The sequence below is a fragment of the Asterias amurensis genome, chromosome 11 (assembly GCF_032118995.1).
Source record: "Asterias amurensis chromosome 11, ASM3211899v1".
In the NCBI taxonomy this organism is placed as follows: domain Eukaryota; kingdom Metazoa; phylum Echinodermata; class Asteroidea; order Forcipulatida; family Asteriidae; genus Asterias; species Asterias amurensis.
Window position 1 is genome coordinate 20,571,659 of NC_092658.1, and position 18,527 is coordinate 20,590,185.

Here is an 18,527-nt window from a genome sequence, read left to right on the forward strand (position 1 = left end):
CTGATATTTTGTTTTACTTGGCCCTACAATTCTTGCTCCAGTTATTATTCATCATCATCAGTAGACAGGAGGGTTTTTCCTGGAATTGCAATATTGCAATGTCACTTATGCATGGCTTGCTGAGATTAAAGGCAGTGGACACTATTGGTAATTTCTCAAAATAATTATTGGCATAAAACCTTTCTTGGTGACGAGTAATGGGGAGGGGTTGATGGTATAAAACATTGTGAGAAACGGCTCCCTCTGAAGTGCCATAGTTATTGAGAAAGAAGTAATTTTCCACGAATTTGATTGCGAGACCTCAGATTTAGAACTTGAGGTCTGGAAATCAGCCGTCTAAACACACACACCTTCGTGTGACAAGGGTGTTTTTTTCTTTCATTCATATCTCGCAAGTTCGATGACCGATTGAGCTAAACTTTTCACAGGTTAGTTGTTTTATGCATTTGTTGAGATACACCAACTATGAAGACTAGTCTTTGACAATTACCAGTAGTGTCCACTGCCTTTAAATTTGCATAAGGGATAAAGAATATTTGATTTGTTTCTTTATCCATACTGATGATATTAAGATGTTTCTTTCGGAACTTTGGGGGATGTAGATTTATGATTTTTCTTTTCTTTCTTGACTCTCTAGGGCTATGGCTCCCATTGCACAAGTAATGGGTGCACGGCGAGGTCTATTTGCATCATCAGACAGAAGGCATTCAGATCCTCAAACTAAAGGACAGGTTCAACCCTCGATGGGGCAGACGGCAAAGGGGGCGACCGGATCAGGTTGGTCATTAAGTTATATCTTATTGAAGCAAATATAATGGGGCACGTTGCCTTCAGATTAGGCGCTTTAAAGGCAATGGACACTATTGGTAATTACTCAATATAAGTTTTAGCAAAAAAACTTACCTGGTAATGAGCAATGGAGAGCTGTTGATAGTATAAAACATTGTGAGAAACAGCTCACTCTGAAGTGCCATAGTTGTCGAGAAAGAATTAAGTTTCCATGAATTTGATTTCGAGACCTCAGAATTAGATTTTGAGGTCCCGAAATCAAGCATCTGAACGGGTGCTTTTCTTCCATTATTATCTCGCAACTTCGACGACCATTTGATTTCAAATTTTCACAGTTTTGTTATTTTGTGCATACGTTGAGATACACCAAGTGAGAAGACTGGTCTTTGACAATTACCAATAATGTCCAGTGTCTGTTTCACAAGTCCTGCAAACGGATACAAACTTTGGCAACACAGGGCTGTTTTTACAGTGAATGTTTCGCAGGAGCTTAGCACAGGTCAATGGACCCTTCCCATGAACCATGTTTATTACATTCACACATGCGTGCAGACCCTGTTGGTTGGCAAACGCCGTAGAGTTGTGCACTAAGCAGACGCGCAGTCCCGTCTGCGTCACGCACCCATTAGTCGTGTACAAAACACCGCGATGTTCCCTCATTTTGCCAACCAAAACGTTAGTGCGCACGCGCTACGTGCAATTTACATATTTCATGGGAATGGTCTATTAATACAAGTTATTTGTTATACAAACAAACAAACATTTTAAGTGTTTTTCAGTAAGTGGCATGATTTTGAGACAAATGTCGAATTAAACTGAATCTAAATCTTGCTCCCCACGATGAGTAACCACCCACTGTGCCCCGTCTCTAAACCACAATGACACCCACTAACCTACTTGCAGTCACCCTCGTTTGGCCGCAAAACCCCCTCATCCTTAAGCGAGGTCTCGTTTGTTTAAAGGCACTGGATACTATTAGAAATTGTCAAAGACCAGGGGCCAATTTCATAGAGCTGCTTAAGCAAAAAAATTGCTTAAGCACGAAAATAGCTCGCTTATTTTACACATGTTACTGGCCAAAATTTCATGCCATATACATTGCTTGTGACTGGTATTTAAATATTGTTTACTAAGCATAACAATTGAGTGGAGTCTTGGCCGGTAATCAGATTTTACTAAGCAAGGATTTTTTTGCTTAGGCAAAATTTTGTGCTTAAGCAGCTTTATGAAATTGGGCCCTGTACTCTCACTTTGTGTATCCCAACATATGCATGAAATAACAAACCCTTGAAAATTTGGTCATTGAAAAAGTTGCAAGGGAATGATGAAAAAATGCATTTTAGATGCATTTATAAAATGCTTCAGGCCAGAACTCTATTATTATTAGAGTTAGATAAAACCTCTCTCTCAAAAACTAAGTTTCCTCTTAAAGAACCGCTTCTCAGAATGATACTATCTACAGCTCTCCATTAATAATAATAATAATAATAATAATAATAATAATAATAATAATAATAATAATAATAATAATAATAATAATAATAATAATAATAATAATAATAGTAATAATATCGAAGTCTTATATGTGACCCGCTCTGTGAAAATGAGTCAGATGTAGGCAATTTCAAGAATTTAGTTATATGCATGGCTGGAAAGAACACATCAGCAGCAGTAATTTGGTATATGTTTAAGCTTTGGGGTGTATCGCGTTGCTGAGTTACTCCTGTTTGAAATTAGCCACAACACCATTTTTTGTGAAAAACGAAATACAAGTAAAATGATATTGTAAACTACCATTTCGCGCAAAAGGATACAAATTAGACATAAGTACGACCACAAAATTGTTGTATTCATAGCTTTATTACCTAAAAGTAAGTGTTCTAGAGGTTAACCATTTTTTAAATTCATTTTTCACATTAAACTGTCCATAACTTAATAATGCATTGGGCGACATCTGACTCATTTTCACAGAGTGGGTCACATATAACGCATGCATCTACCTAACAAGATACTCAAACACTTAGTATTTACAAACTTTCAGAAAGATTATTGCAGCGATGAATTCTGAGACCCAAATTAGGTAGCTACGGCACATTCAGCAGCCACAGCCAGGAACACCGGGGTGAATGGCTTTTACGTCCCATCCGAAGGACCAAGCAATAGTTAAGTGTCTTGCTGAAGGACACAAGTGTCACGGCTGGGGATTCGAACCCACACTCTGCTGATCAGAAACACCAGAGTTTGAATTCGGTGCTCTTAACCGCTCGGCCACGACACTTCCATTGCTCGTTGCCAAGAACGTTTTCATGCTAATTAGTTATCTTGAGTCAATACCAATAGTGTCCAGTGCCTTTAATTCTCCTGTCTTACTCCTTGAAACCACAGTGTCTTCAAGCCCTACTTTTAGGCATGTTCTGGTTAACCATATACCCTCTCAGACATGAGGCACTCGTCTGGCACTGTGGAAAGCGGTTGTCTGTGATTTTGATTCATATTTTGTTTTTTCTTTATACGTCAGTGGTACATCTGGTACCATTTATCCATTTCCTTTGATATGCTTTAATCATCGCAAAACCATTGCTTAAAGACACTGGACACTATTGGTAATTGTCAAAGACCAGTTTTCTCACTTGATGTATCTCAACATATGCATAAATTAACAAACCTGTGAAAATTTGAGCTCAGTTGGTCGTCGAATTTGCGAGATAATAATGAAAGAAAAAAACAAAGTTGTGTGCATTTAGATGGTTAATTTCGAGACCTCAAATTCTAAATCTGAGGTATTGAAATCAAATTCGTGGAAAATTACTTCTGTCGCAAAAACTGTGGCACTTCAGAGGGAGCTGTTTCTCACAATGTTTTATACTATCAACTTCTCCCCATTACTCGTCACCAAGAAAGGTTTTATGCTAATAATTATTTTGAGTAATTACCAATAGTGTCCACTGCCTTTAAATGCCTGACATATGTTTAGGGGTAGATATTATTTATCCCAGAGCGTATTTTTCAGCGAAACATATTTTGGTTGTAAAGTTATTCCGTCTGACGTCTTAGGCATTTCCTTAGGGACAATTGTTTTGAATTTCAATTTGGATATTGTTTCAATAGGCATGGAACATGTTTATTTATAAAAGGGGTTTTTCTTAGAAGACGATACAAGTAGGAAGTGACCTCATATTGATGCGATTTCTAAGTAGATTTAAAGGGAAGGTACACGTTTGGTAATTACTCAACACAAATATTAACTTAAAAACTGACTTGGTAACGAGCATTGGAGAGCTGTTGATAGTATAAAACATTGTGGGAAACGACTCCCTCTGAAGCATTGTAGTTTTTGAGAAAGAGGTAATTTCTCACTAAAATAATAAAAGACTTCTTGCTAGAAGTCTTTTATTCCTGTCTGAAAGCACACAGATTCGTCCAACAAGGGTGTTTTTTCTTTTTTTCGCAACTTTGATGACCAATTGAGCCCAAATTTTCACAGGCTTGTTATTTTGTTCTTATGATGGGATACACCAAGTGAGAAGACTGGTCTTGACAACTACCAAACATGTACCTTCCCTTTAAAGGTATTATACAGGTTTGACAAGGATACAAGACATGGTTGTTTTCAACTAGTGGTTTAATCCCAACGAGGCCTGGTTCTTGATAATTTTACCGATACGAAGTCGAGGTAAATTATCAAGAACCAGGCCTCGGCGGGTTTAAACCACTAGTTGAAAACCGATTCAACACACTTTGATTCCCATTCACAAATACCTTTTCGGTCAAAAACATCATCACTTTTTGTTAAATGATTTCTTTCAACACAACACCCCTCCAGCTATGAAACGGTAAAGCCCTTCGCCGCCCTCGGGTAAACAACTCCTTATAAGGGAATGCTGTGCGCGTCACGCGTATCGCATGATGTGGCACAACTGTTTCAGCCGTTGCTCTCGACCAATAGGAATGAAGAAACTGTCTTAAAAGAACAGGTGCAAGGTCGCGTGTCACGCCCATGAATTAACACTTTTTACCGGTCATAAACAAAGGTTTATACACACCCACGTGACGCGCTCTCCACCAATAGGAATAGCGAAACTGTCTGAGGTATTTATGAATAGAGGTTTATGATCATAATCTGTAGGGTGGCCTACAGCTGTTTCTTGTGTTACTCTGTAACTTATAGAGGTTTCTTTTCATATTCTGTAGCCTTAAGTGTCTATTGAATTATCTAACACTGTGTTTCCCTCCCGCCATTTACCCCCAAAGTGCGAACTAAGAAAGCGAGACCAAAAGACAGAGAGAAGGTTAGACTCCTCCCAAGCCACCCACTAATCTTTCCAAGACTTTAGACAAGACTAACTATAAGCATGATTGAGAAAAAAAACCAGTAAGCATGACCTTGTACATGTACCAGAGAAGAGAATGTTTCGAATTGAAAATAGATGTTATTTGAATGTTTTATTTAATTATTTTGATTTATTTTTTATTTTAATTTTAATATGCGTAGTTTTAAGTTGGTTACTTTTGTGCATCATATATTGAATTTATACCGGCTGGAGGGAAGGTTTTGTTACGATATTTCCAAATGCTAACCCTCCAATATCCTGCAAGTTGTCTGATTTTGGGGGCTCTGCGAGACTCTAATTACAGTTTATTACCACTGGTCCGACCACACCAATATCATCTAAACAATTTGTTGTTGAGTTACACTATGTGGAGGATATTGGACAATTCTGGAAGGTCTGTAACCAATGACAACATTGGGTTGATGGCATTACTGTTGTCATTATTGGGGTGGCATGGTTGGCTTGTGTGTAAAGCGCTCGCCTCTCACCAAGGTGACCCCGGTTCGAATCCCGGTCGGGGCAATATGTGAGTTGAGATGTGCATTGGTTCTCTGCTGTGCCACGAGGGTTTTTCAGACTATCCAGTTTTCCTCCCTCAGGAAAAAATCAAACACTTTCGATCTTGGCTGTGCTCCGTGGTCATAATGGGTTGATGTGGCTGGCAGCCAGAGGCACCCTTGCATGCCTACTTCTCGAACACGTTGTAGCCGCGTCCTTCGCAATTCAGCTCTAGCTGCGAGTAAGGACGATAAGCCCCCCCCCAATTATTATTTATTAATTATTATTATTATCAATTCTGGCACAAAGGGATAGAAACATTTTCGTACAAGTAGGGTTACAAATACCCCAAACTTCTAGTTAAAAACTGTCTTTAAGGTCATTTCAGTGGACTAAATGCCCCCCCCCCCCATTTTTCCCCCTCCTAGCATGCCCATTGATCTGCTACATTTATCATTTATTAAATGTTTTGAAAGTAACAAAGCCAATTTGGGGGGCATTTTTCCCCCTGGAATTTGTGACATTCTGCCACATATATTTTTGTGATATTTAAAAATATAAACTTTAATTATTGCCCTTTTACCTCTGGTGTGTTCCACTTAAAAGTTAAGATCACTCTCTGTTTTTGAAGCATGGAGTCCTCAATGTGTCTGTAAGTGCTTGAAGTTTTACTCCCCCTCTTCCTCAAATTTTCAATGATTCTTAAGTATGAATTCACTGGCATCTCTAAGTGAGAAACAACATATTCTCGAAAGTGGGAGGGGGCTGGTAGTTTGTGTTTTTATGAGGACCAGTAAATTAAAATGAAAGCATATCCTTTGCAAATCATAGTCAGTGACAATGTGACCCGATGAAACACCATAAAGCTTTGACATAAAATGTTTACACTAAAGTGATATCTGCCTTTTCTACTTTTGCCATCTTTTTAAATATTCCATTGTCTCAATTTATGTCTTTGCAGGCGGCACTACCAAGACAAAGCCCCAGCCGCTCCAAGGATCGCCGTCCCACAACACCACCCCTAAAGTCAGATGGGGAGCACACTCCAAAGCGGTCGCAGGCTCGCCGGAAATAGAGGAAGCCCACGACGCCATGTCGCCCTCGGCTTTCGGCACCCCTCCAATTGCTTCCTTAGACGCCGCCTTCGTCTGGCGGGATTTAGACAGTAGCAGCAGCAGCAACGACCCAACCAGTGATGATGGCTGTACCAGCCAACTGTTAGTTGATCCCTACAAGGATCAGTCAAATATACCCCCCACTCTTTCCAAATCCAAAGCTCCTCCCCTGACCCTCAGTATGAACTCGACTGAGAGCAGCGCTGAATCGCCCACACTCCTCCCTCCTGCATCGGAAGAGCGGGTACGTAGCCTCAGCAATCCGTCTTCAGAATCCAAAGCGTTGACTGTTCCTCCTTCTCCGTTTGCGCTGAAAAGCCCAGCCACGGTTGATGTGAATCCCCTGTCTGCCTCCGTCAACAAGTCCGAGACCTCCGTTGAGAGCGCCCAAGCGTCCTTATCAAGGCTCAGCCAGGGCTGGAAGGAGACGGAGTCACCTGACAATGAGATGAAGTCACCTGACAATGAGATGAAATCACCTGACATTGAGATGAAACCGATGGCGCAATTCCAAGATGGCGACGAGGATTCTCTTCAGACCAGTGGAGATGACCAAAGTCCGGAAAACGTCACGCCTGAGGCCAGCCCTCAAGATTCCTACTGGACGGGCGTACCCGAAGACAACAGTATACCAAACCCAAACCTAGGTGTAGAAACTGACCTCAAAGACTTATCCATTGGACCTGAGGAGACTGTGGACGATTCAACCAGGGTCGTTCCCAGTCTAGATGAGTCCTTACAGAACATGGTACAGTCCCAGGTTCACAGAACTCCCCCTGCCTCATCAAGTCACTATGAGGATAGTTCACCGTCACCTCCAGGAGAAACAGTCTAATTTCTACCAGTAGAGGGATGTAAAATCACTTATCGAGTTCGGGCGCTGTGTTCTTGGACGCTCAAGAACACATAGGATCACTGTTCATGTATCTTCCACCTGCAACGATTATGATGTAGCGCCATTTTGTACGGTGTTGTTCTCGACTGATCCCTGCTGAAAGGTGGTATGTGATCTTGTTCTGAGTGCACTCAAGTCACCTGTGAACCCCTACAGGAGCCCCAAAGCACTGAGTGTACAGCGCTTGTTATCAGTCACACATCACTGTAGGATAAAACCAAAATCAATTACACACAAAAAAGTAATGCACAACCCTGAAGTCAGTTAATTTTGTGGGGCTAATGATTTTCCTGTTTCAGAAGGTTGCAAGTTTATTTTAGTATTATTTTTTTTTTTTTTTCCACCATGGACTAGAAGTAGTCTGTTTACAGATGAGTCGGTTAACTCAGGGGTATTACTGAATTCTGTAATCATAGAGCTTTGGGTCATGATCAGTCGGTGTTTTGTGAGGTAGGAAGAAGGGTGGGGTGCGTTTTACTGAAAAAGACAAATCGTTGGCCCTCTATTGACGACTGACATGTATGTATGTGAATTACAAAAGATGCACTTGGTAGACTGCGCCCCTGTCTTTATCCGCAAGGATAAAGACAGGTACCTGCTACTCAGATCACGTGATTCCATTGGATACAACAATATCTTTGGATAAACGTGCAGCGACATTGCCCAAACATTAGTACACTTCTATTGAGTCCGCGATAGAATTTGCCTGCGTATCTCTTTGTGAAATGAATGCAGGTCAAAGGTGAAAGTACACGCCGGTCTGGAGGCCGGTCTCTGGCATTATTCACGAGCCTTGAAGTGTGACGTCAGATGTTCAGGCTATGCACTGGGTAGTTCTTACAAAATGCACTTCAGTTGAATCTGTATAAAGGAACCTATCAAAGGCAGTGGACACTAATGGTAATCACTAAAAATAATTATTAACATAAAACCTTACTTGGTCACGAGTAATGGGGAGAGGTTGATGGTATAAAACATTGTGAGAAACGGCTCCCTCTGAAGTAACATAGTTTTCGAGAAATAAGTAATTTTTCACGAATTTGATTTCAAGACCTCAGATTTAGAATTTGAGGTCTGGAAATCAACCACCTAAACGCACACAACTTCGTGTGACAAGGGTGTTATTTCTTTCATTATATTATCTCGCAACTTTGAAGACGGATTGAGCTCAAATTTCCACAGGTTGGTTATTTTATGTGTATGTTGAGATACACCAACTGTGAAGACTAGTCTTTGACAATTACCAATAGTGTCCACTGCCTTTAAAGAGATGGTTCCTAATTAGTTGCAGGATGAAATCATTCAGTTCAAGTTTTCTAGTTTCCAGGAATGAAGTCACTATCCTGCGCTGCCAACTCTCCCGGATTTTGCAGAAAGTTCCTTGAAAAGAAGCCAATCTTTCTGATGAACAATTTTGCTTAAAAGTTCTGAAGAAAAAAAAAAATCAAATGATTCCGGGAACTTGTTCACTAATTTGTTGAATGTAGTTTGAAATATCATTAATTTTTTTTCTTCAAAATCTCCCTGATTGTTATATGCAAATTTTGGCAGCTCTGAACTTGCCTTCATAAGTTCAAATTGCTCATTGGCTTAGAAAAAGACTAAAGCCCGGTTCATACTTCATGGTTTAATAAATGGCTGATCCACAATGGCTAATTGAATGTCTAACGCTAACAATACTATTCAAGATATATAAAGACCGTGAACATTCACATCTATTCCCGTCTGTCTTGTTGGACCATGCAGTATAAATGGTACATGCTGCAACCTTGTGCTAGAGGTCGGGCTTTCCTTAAAGACACTGGGCACAATTGGTTATTGTCAAAGACTAGTCTTCACAGTAGGTGTATCTCAACATATGCATAAAATAACAAACCTGTGAAAATTTGAGCTCAATCAGTTGTCGAAGTTGCGAGATAATAATGAGAAAATAAAACACCCTCGTCACATGAAGTCAGATGCTTGATTTCGAGACGTCAGTTCTAAATCTGAGGTATCGAAATCAAAGTTCTAAATCTGAGGTATCGAAATCAAATTTGTGTAAAAAAATGACTTCTTTCTCGAAAACTACGTTACTTCAGAGGGAGCTGCTTCTCACAATGTTTTATACTATCAACCTCTCCCCATTACTCGTAATCTAGAAAGGTTTTATGCTAATAGTTATTTTGAGCAATTACCAAAAGTGTCCACTGGCTTTAAATAGTTTCTAAATATGTTTTACCCTTTATAACTCTTTCTGATCACAAATATTAATAAACAAGAAATATAGATAGCATGAAAACAAAATAGATATTTATAGAAGAAAGACATCTTCCGAATGTCTGTAGTCTATATATACTTGGCTGCGATGAAATTGTTTTCCGAGAAATGTTATTACAGACTGAATTTAAAATGTGTCTATAAATTGTGCCAAAATGATATTTAAAGCTTGCTATTTTATGTCGTTTATGTCAAACCAGCAGATATTTTTTGAAGATGGAAGCACAGAGAATATGTATTTTTAACTTTGATATTGATCTGATATTTTCCTTTATTTTATTTTATTTTATTTTTGCTTGGAAAGCAGCTTTTGTTTCGTGTAGATTTTTATTTACATACAATGATAAACACGTTTACTTTTATTGAAATCTTCAAAGTGGCATTTGTTGGTGGAGAGTCTATCCCAAAATGATGTGTGCTCTTTTTTTCTTCTTCTTTTTCATCAGAATTTTATTTTATAATTGTTTATTTTACCATTTATTGATTGTTTTTTTTATTGATTATTTTGTATTTGTTTAATTATTTTAATTTAATTATTTATTTATAGGGAGGGGTTGAGTGTTTAATGATGACATTGCTGTTGTTTTCAGCTTTTGGGGACTATTTGATGATCGATGCATTTTATTGTTATTCTATTATCATTTTTCTTCCCCTTTAGATCCTTGATTTTTGTTATTGTTTGCCTTTTTCCTGGACATTAATATGAGATAAAAGATATTACTTATAGCTTAAGATATTAATAATTAATTATATTTATTGCTGAAAATGTTGTTGTTGCTGTTGTTATTATTATTATTATCAAAATCCAAAAAGATATATATGTAAAGATATATTTAATGTAAGTGAATATTTTTTGTTTATACTAGAGGTTTTAAAGTCATCACTGTTTGTTTAAAGGCATAGACTCATACTGGACACATTTAGTAATTGTCAAAGTACAGTATTCTCACTTGGTGTATCTCAACATATGGTGGCATAACATAAAATGAACAATTTGTCTCAATTGGTCATCTAAAGTTGCAAGAGAATAATGACAGAAACACCTCCTAATGCAAAAATTTGTGTGCTTTCAGATGCCTAATAAAAGGCTTCAGGCCTGAAGTCTTTGAATATTTGAGAGGGGAAATTACTTCTTTCTCGAAAACTACGTTACTTCAGAGGGAGCTGTTTCTCACAATGTTTTTGTTTTTTACTATCAACAGCTCTCCAATGCTCGTTACCAAGTATAGTTTTTTTGCCAAAGAAATATGGTCAGTAGTTATTTTCATAGTGCTGTCATAACTGTCATTTAGACCTTTTGTAAACAGTAAACGCTATTAAATTTTACCGGACTACAATCGACCGCGTATATTATAAACGTTAGCTGTCTGTTGTGATTGAACTTAAAAATGGTGACAAGCCTGGGCAAAATTTCAAACAATGCTTCACAAATGTTTTGATCAGCAAGTTAATGAGCAGTCGTCGATTTCACAAAACTCTTCCTAACTTAAGACTAATCTTAGGACTTAGGACGAGTCCCAACCCTGCACTGTACATGGTATAACATGCAGACCTTAAGATTAATCCTAACTCGAGATAAGACGAGTCCTAACTCTTTGTGAAATCGACCCCAGGATACCATTCACAAATTGTACATGTGACATAGTTTGGCTGGTAACTTTATTCTGGCAAATATGAAGTGGATGTGATGAGAGTTTTTTTTGTCCCTGGTGTACCGATATTATGACTGTACCGTAGCCTAATTAAACTAAACACACAATATATCGCTTTCAAATGCCTTTTGAAAGAGATTTTGTCTTAAAGCCATTATACTCTTTTTGTACAGGAAAGAAAGAAAAAAAAGTTCACAGATTTACAAATAATTTACACGGTTTACAGAAGGTAACGGTGAAACACTTCTCTTGAAATATTATTTCATGAAATGCTTTACCTTTTGAGAAAACATTAAAACAATATCAATTCTCGATATCGAGAATTACGGATTTATTTTAAACACATGTCATGACACGGCGAAACGTGCGGAAACAAGGGTGGGGTTTCCCCGTTATTTTCTCCCGACTCCGATGACCGATTGAGCCTAAATTTTCACAGGTTTGTTATTTTATATATAAGTTTTGATACACGAAGTGTGGGCATTGGACAATACTGTTTACCGAAAGTGTCCAATGGCTTTAACTTTGAATTGTGTAATTCTTCCGAGAAACCAGTGATTCGGTTCCACCTTGCAATGAAATACTCCCGCTTGACATTCCGCTGGAGTACTTCCAGACACTGGGGCTTGGAACCACTCCATAATATGACAGGTCTTATGCCAATAGCACTATAAAAAAATATATATATAAAATAAAATATTTTAAAGGCAGTGGACACTATTGGTAATTACTCAAAATAATTATCATCATAAAACCTTTCTTGGTAACGAGTAATTGGGAGAGGTTGATGGTATAAAACATTGTGAGAAACGGCTCCCTCTGACCGATTGAGCTCAAATTTTCACAGGTTAGTTATTTTATGCATATGTGAAGGCTAGTCTTTGACAAATACCAATAGATAAAAAAAAAACATTTTAAAAGCAAAAATATATCGTCGTTTTATCAGAAGAATGTGTTTACTCGGAAAGAGCAAAATTATTCACATTCTCTAGCTTTCAATGAAAACACCCTAAACCATAAACAAAACAAAAATATTGGAAAGACAATCGAAATTGATGGTGATATTTAGTTTGAAACAACGAATCATTGCGTGTTGGGCTTTGGGGATGTTTGTATTGTGCTAAGTTGAGCAACACCATCAGAGTTTCCCGAGAAGGCGTCGGCTGAAGACATCCTCTCGCTCAACTGACTATCGAATTATCACAATGATGGTTCGGTGACTTAGATATTGTTTCAGATGATTATTTTCGAACGATCGGTATTGTACGAACTTTATCAAATTGAGTTGAGGAAATTGAATTAGCTGTTGCAAACAACTTTCCAACCAAAAGGACCGATGGTATTATGATAACAAAAAATAGTTAATGGCCTGTCGTTTCGAACCTGCAGTAGTCTTTCTTAAAGGCAGTGGACACTATTGGTAATTGTCAAAGACCAGTCTTCACAGTTGTTGTATCTCAACATATGTATAAAATAACAAACCTGTAAAAATTTGAGCTCAATCGGTCATCGAACTTGCGAGATAATGAAAGAAAAAACACCCTTGTCACACGAAGTTGTGTGCGTTTAGATGGTTGATTTCGAGACCTCAAGTTCTAAATCTGAGGTCTCGAAATCAAATTCATGGAAAATTACTTCTTTGTCGAAAACTATGGCACTTCAGAGGGAGCCGTTTCTCACAATGTTTATTACCATCAACCTCTCCCCATTACTCGTCACCAAGAAAGGTTTTATGCTAGTAATTATTTTGAGTAGTGTCCACTGCCTTTAAGGCTCTTAACTTTATCATAAAAGTATACCCGTGAAATTATGTAAATCGTACATCGCGCACGCACACTGGTTGGCTAACTAGAACATTTTGGTATGCGTTCGTCAACCATTATTGTCACTGTACGCATGTGTGTGAATTTAGTTTGCATATGGAAAGAGGGTCTTAATTGGTGTTCTTTATGGTTGGAACTGACGTCATCCCAACCAATTATGTGTCTGCACACATGTGTGTGAATGTAATTTGCATAATTCAAGGAAAAGGGGTTCTTTAATTGTTTTCTTTATGCTTGGAACTGACGTCATTAGAAACATATTCCGAATAATCTGAATTTCACGTTTCTTTAAAAAGAGAGGAAAATAATCCCGCAAGTTTGTGGGTTTGTTGGCGTTTCTTGTAGAACACGCGGGCAAGGCATTCCGACTTCCGAACCATATCATCTCTCCGCACGTCTTGGGTCATTTAGGCAGCGTTACCCGACACCATTGATCGCATTGTTTGGAATTTTGTTTTACCCGGGTTCGCTTCTGAGGTCAGTTTCCAGTGAGCAAGTAGCGACCGCAGAGGGATGTAAAGTGTAAACAAAATCACTTTCTAGGAAAAACTTTGTGTCGTTTAAGAAAAGCTGAGCTGATAAGACTGTAGCCTGAAGATTCCTCTCTTCAGTGGAACGACAATCCCTGACCGCAAGAGAAATTGTGTTTTGTAACTGGACAAAAGCCAATGGCCGTCGATAATTGCGGTGTTTGTGTGACCATGTGTGACGTATTACATTAACAATCATGCGCATACTCCCCTTTAAGAGCCTTCTAGAAAGACTATGCTAGGGTCGAAACGTCCAGGGCATTAACTATTTTCCTCCTTTTGAGTCATCATTTACGCGGTTGTTTTCCTTGCATTACAAGAAGTGTTGTTTTAGATGTGTTTTTATTGTTCTTATCTGCGTCACAGTTCAAGGAAAAATCTAAAGTATTGTGTTTACCACTAACAAGCCGCAGTCCTACTCAATTACCGTAAACCTTGTCTAATTGTGTATAGGTTTTCTCGGTCAATTTCGGAAAATGAGCAGTCAATTTAACCACGAAGCTATTCTATTTCGCGCGAAATCGAATGCTACTGAAAAGGGTCATTCGATTTCGTTTTATGATTAGTCAAATGTAATGTTGCGTCATTCGGTTTCACAAAATAATCATTCAATTTAACAATTCATCAAAGCAGCATTCAAATTTGCAGACGCTTCCGAGACGTGTGTGTCTCGAAAAAGAATGACGATACGCTCAATTGTACAGAGTGCTAAGGAATTTGACTCGACTCAAAACGAAATTGAATGGCCAAATTCTGAATTTGAAACGCAATAACAACTGGATAGGCAATACAGCTTTAATTCGAACGCATGAAAATGAAATTGACTGCTCATTTACCGAATTCGACCGAGAAAACCTATGTTAAAATCCACCATGTAAATAATTTCTTATTAAATGCGTAATTTGGGGACGAAAGAGGTACAGAATAACAGATGGGCATCTTAACTTCCCATTGTGTTTTGTGCAGATCTACTGAATGTGCGTGTACACCATGGGATGGGTATTTTGGGGGCCTATTTTGGGGGTTCCGTGGTCCGTATCTCCGCACCGCATGAAATTTTTACTGTAAACATGTAGTAATAAGTGAAGGTCAGCGTCAAGATGCGTGTGGAAAATATCTTCTTTTAATTTATGATGCCACGCCCCTTTATTCTTAAACAATGCATCGTTAAAGACACTGGACACTATTGGTAATTGTCAAAGACCAGTCTTCTCACTTGGTGTATCTCAACATATGCATAAAATAACAATCCTGTGAAAATTTGAGCTTGATTGGTCATCGGAGTTGCGAGATAACTATAAAAGAAAAAACACCATTGTCACACGAAGTTGTGTGCTTGATTTCGAGACCTCAAATTCTAAATCTGAGGTCTCGAAATCAGATTCATGTTAAATTACTTCTTTCTTAAAAACTACTTCACTTCAGAGGGAGCCGTTTCTCACAATGTTTTATACTATCAACCTCTCCCCACTACTCGTATACCACTTGAGGTTTTATGCTTATATTTATTTTGAGTAATTACCAATAGTGTCCACTGCCTTTAAAGGCACTGGACACCCTTGGTAATTGTGAAATACCAGTATTCTCACTTGGTGTGTCCCAACATACATATTATGTATAAAACAACAAACCTGAAAAAGAAAATTGAGAACAATTGGTCATCGAAGTTGTAAGAGAAAGAAAAAAGCAGTCTTGTTGCACAGATTTGTGTGCTTTACTCAGATGCATAACAAAGGGCTTCATGCCTCAAGTATTTTAACATTAAAGTGGGAAATTACCTCTTTGTCAAAATATGCTCATATGCTTCTTCAGAAGGAGCCATTTCTCACATTTTTGTTTTACTATCAACAGAGGCTAATTTCATAGAGCTGCTTAAGCAAAACATTTGCTTAAGCACGAAAATAGCTCGCTTATTTTACACATGTTACTGGCCAAAATGTCATGCCATTTACATTGCTTGTGACTAGTATTAAGCTGTTGTTTACTTAGCATAACAATTGAGTGGAGTCTTGGCTGGTAATCTGATTTTATTGAGACTGGATTTTTTTGCTTAAGCAGCTCTATGAAATTGGGCCCAGCTTTCTAAGTAGCTTTTTAAGATACAAATTACTTTGAGTAATGGCCAGTAGTGTCCAGTGCATATAAACATGGAATCGTTGACACAGTGGTTTGCATGAAATACCAGAACCGTCTTTTTAATTTTAAGTTATTAATTTAGACGATTCTGATTAAATGATACATATAATTGATGGTTATCCGCTGTTGGATGTAAAATGAATAAAAAAAATATAAAAAAATAACATAATGTAAACAAAACAAAAACTATGTATAGAGCGTCGATAGTCTGTACATGTAATTTAAGATAAAAGCTTTGTTGTCAAAGTTTTAGTTGGAAATGAAAATAAAGATCTTTATAATGTAATATATTCTGCTGTTTTCGTCTATTTTATAAGGGGCGTGGTAGTTTGGCATTTGTTCATTAAAGGCAGTGGACACTATTGGTAATTACTCAAAATAATTATTGGCATAAAACCTTTCTTGGTGACGAGTAATGGGGAGGGGTTGATGGTAAAAAACATTGTGAGAAACGGCTCCCTCTGAAGTGCCATAGTTGTCGAGAAAGAAGTAATTTTCCACGAATTTGATTTCAAACTCGAAATCAACCATGTAAACGCACACAACTTCGTGTGCAAGGGTTGATTGAGCTCAAATTTTCACATGTTTGTTATTTTATGCTTATGTTGAGATACACCAACTGTGAATGCTAGTCCTTGACAATTACCAATAGTATCCAGTGCCTTTAAAGACTGGAAGCAATTTTGTCTGCACATTAGAACTGCCATCCTCAGAAATGTTCCTGATCTTTTTTTTTAAAGGTTTCCCTTTTTGTAATCGATTTAGAAAACGAAATTCCCCATTAAAAAGCACTACGACAATGGCATTTTTGTAGTGCATAACAAAATGGGAATGGGTATAGGCTGGTTCCAATTAAATAAAAACAAATGTTTTGAACAAGTGATCATAAATAATTTAATAAGCGCCTATTAAATTCAAATGTTTGCTTAAACGCACTGAGGCATAACAGAAATAAATATGTAATTGATGGATAGGCCTTCTAAAACAAGTGGGCTTCCAGAAGTGTCTTAAATATGTTGAAGAATATTGTATTCCTGATTTTGGAAGTTAATTACAGAGTTTGGGGCCATAAACTGAGAAGGCTCCATCACTACAGTAAAAGTGAAACTTCACACTTTGTGTCTGTTTAATAATGGGTACACATTTGGACTGGCTATTTGCCTTGTAGCTTAATGACTGAACTTGTGTTTCATTCATTCATTAAATACATCAAATGGATGGTTCAACTGGCGATTGCAATTTGGAGCCTGTGATTTATATTATATAAAGTGGGAACAAATAGCTAACTACTGAACAACTGGCTGTTATAGTCTTGTACGTTACTAATTGACTGAACTTGTGTTCTATTAATTTAATATAACAAACGGTTGGTCCAACTCGAAAACAAAACATTGTAATTCGGCTAGTTTGGCCTATGACTAAATACAAACAACTGTTTAATCGCCTTAAAACTTGACCCCCTTTTTTTTTATAGTTGGTACTAATTTTTGTCTCCTAAATATATGACAATTGGCTATAATAGCCTTGTCTGTACGTTCTACTCATTAAACCAAAGGACTGGCTCAACAAAACACTGTTATTTCGGTCATTTTGTGTCTTTGACTGTTTCGCCCTAGAAAAAAAAGATACACAATTTCAGTAGTCGGTGTCTGGTGTCCTGACGAAAAGTAAACCATGTGCTATCGTTGCTACGTGCATGGGATGGGCAGGTAATAGAGCCACCACAAACCGAATACATTCCGGAATGAAATACAAGACGGAAAACCCACCAAAATGCAAAATGTTTCTTCCTAAAAGGAGGTTTGAAGAAACCACCGACCGGGATTATGGTCGTATCTTGGCGGAGTGGGGTGAACGCCACTTCCAGGAAACGGACAAAACCACTGACCGCTATGAATGACATCAAGAAGCAAGGTCAGTACAGTGGCATTTTTCTTTGAAACTGGTCACACAGAAAGTGCATTGTGATAAATAAATCTGTTGTGAACACGTACGCCAGGTACTGCACGGATATTTATTAGTTCACTAGTACCATGGGGCTTTTAATGGGCCTGTCTTCAACGAATTTCGCCTTTTTGGCGTGCATAACACTTTTAATTGGCACTGGACACTTATCTTGTGCATAGACCTAGTAACTGGGGCGCTGTACTCCTTTTTGAAATGTTGTCTTTCAGTGGTACATTTTTGAAGGCTTATACTACAAGCAGTATCTTTATACTTATAGCAGGATTTGTATACTACATGATAAAAATATTTCAGCAAAATATCTGTTTTACAGTATGGTCCTGTGTCTTAAAAAATACAATCAGGAAAACAATTTAAGTATGGGCTAAAGGTTAAAGCCATCTTTATCAATCAGACATTCCCAGCCATAAGTACAGATGTTTATGCTATTGCTACCACAGCAAAAAAAAAAAAACTTGAGGACAAAAGTGTAATATGAAACTCCCAACTCACCTAAGCTAAACTTTTCGGTTTTGTTTTAATGTTCATGTTTAG

The 18,527-nt window shown here is 37.9% G+C and overlaps 1 protein-coding gene across 1 annotated transcript in view; it reads left to right on the top strand.

The window, feature by feature from the left end:
* LOC139943655 (protein CLEC16A-like) overlaps positions 1–17,484 on the top strand; it is a 131,379-nt gene extending 113,895 nt beyond the window's left edge. Inside the window, exons 22-23 of the mRNA XM_071940386.1 lie at positions 638–777; positions 6,580–17,484. Of these exons, the coding sequence (XP_071796487.1) occupies positions 638–777; positions 6,580–7,568 (1,129 nt within the window). The 3' untranslated portion in view covers positions 7,569–17,484. The remainder of the gene's footprint in view (positions 1–637; positions 778–6,579) is intronic.
* The last annotated feature ends 1,043 nt before the right edge of the window (positions 17,485–18,527 follow it).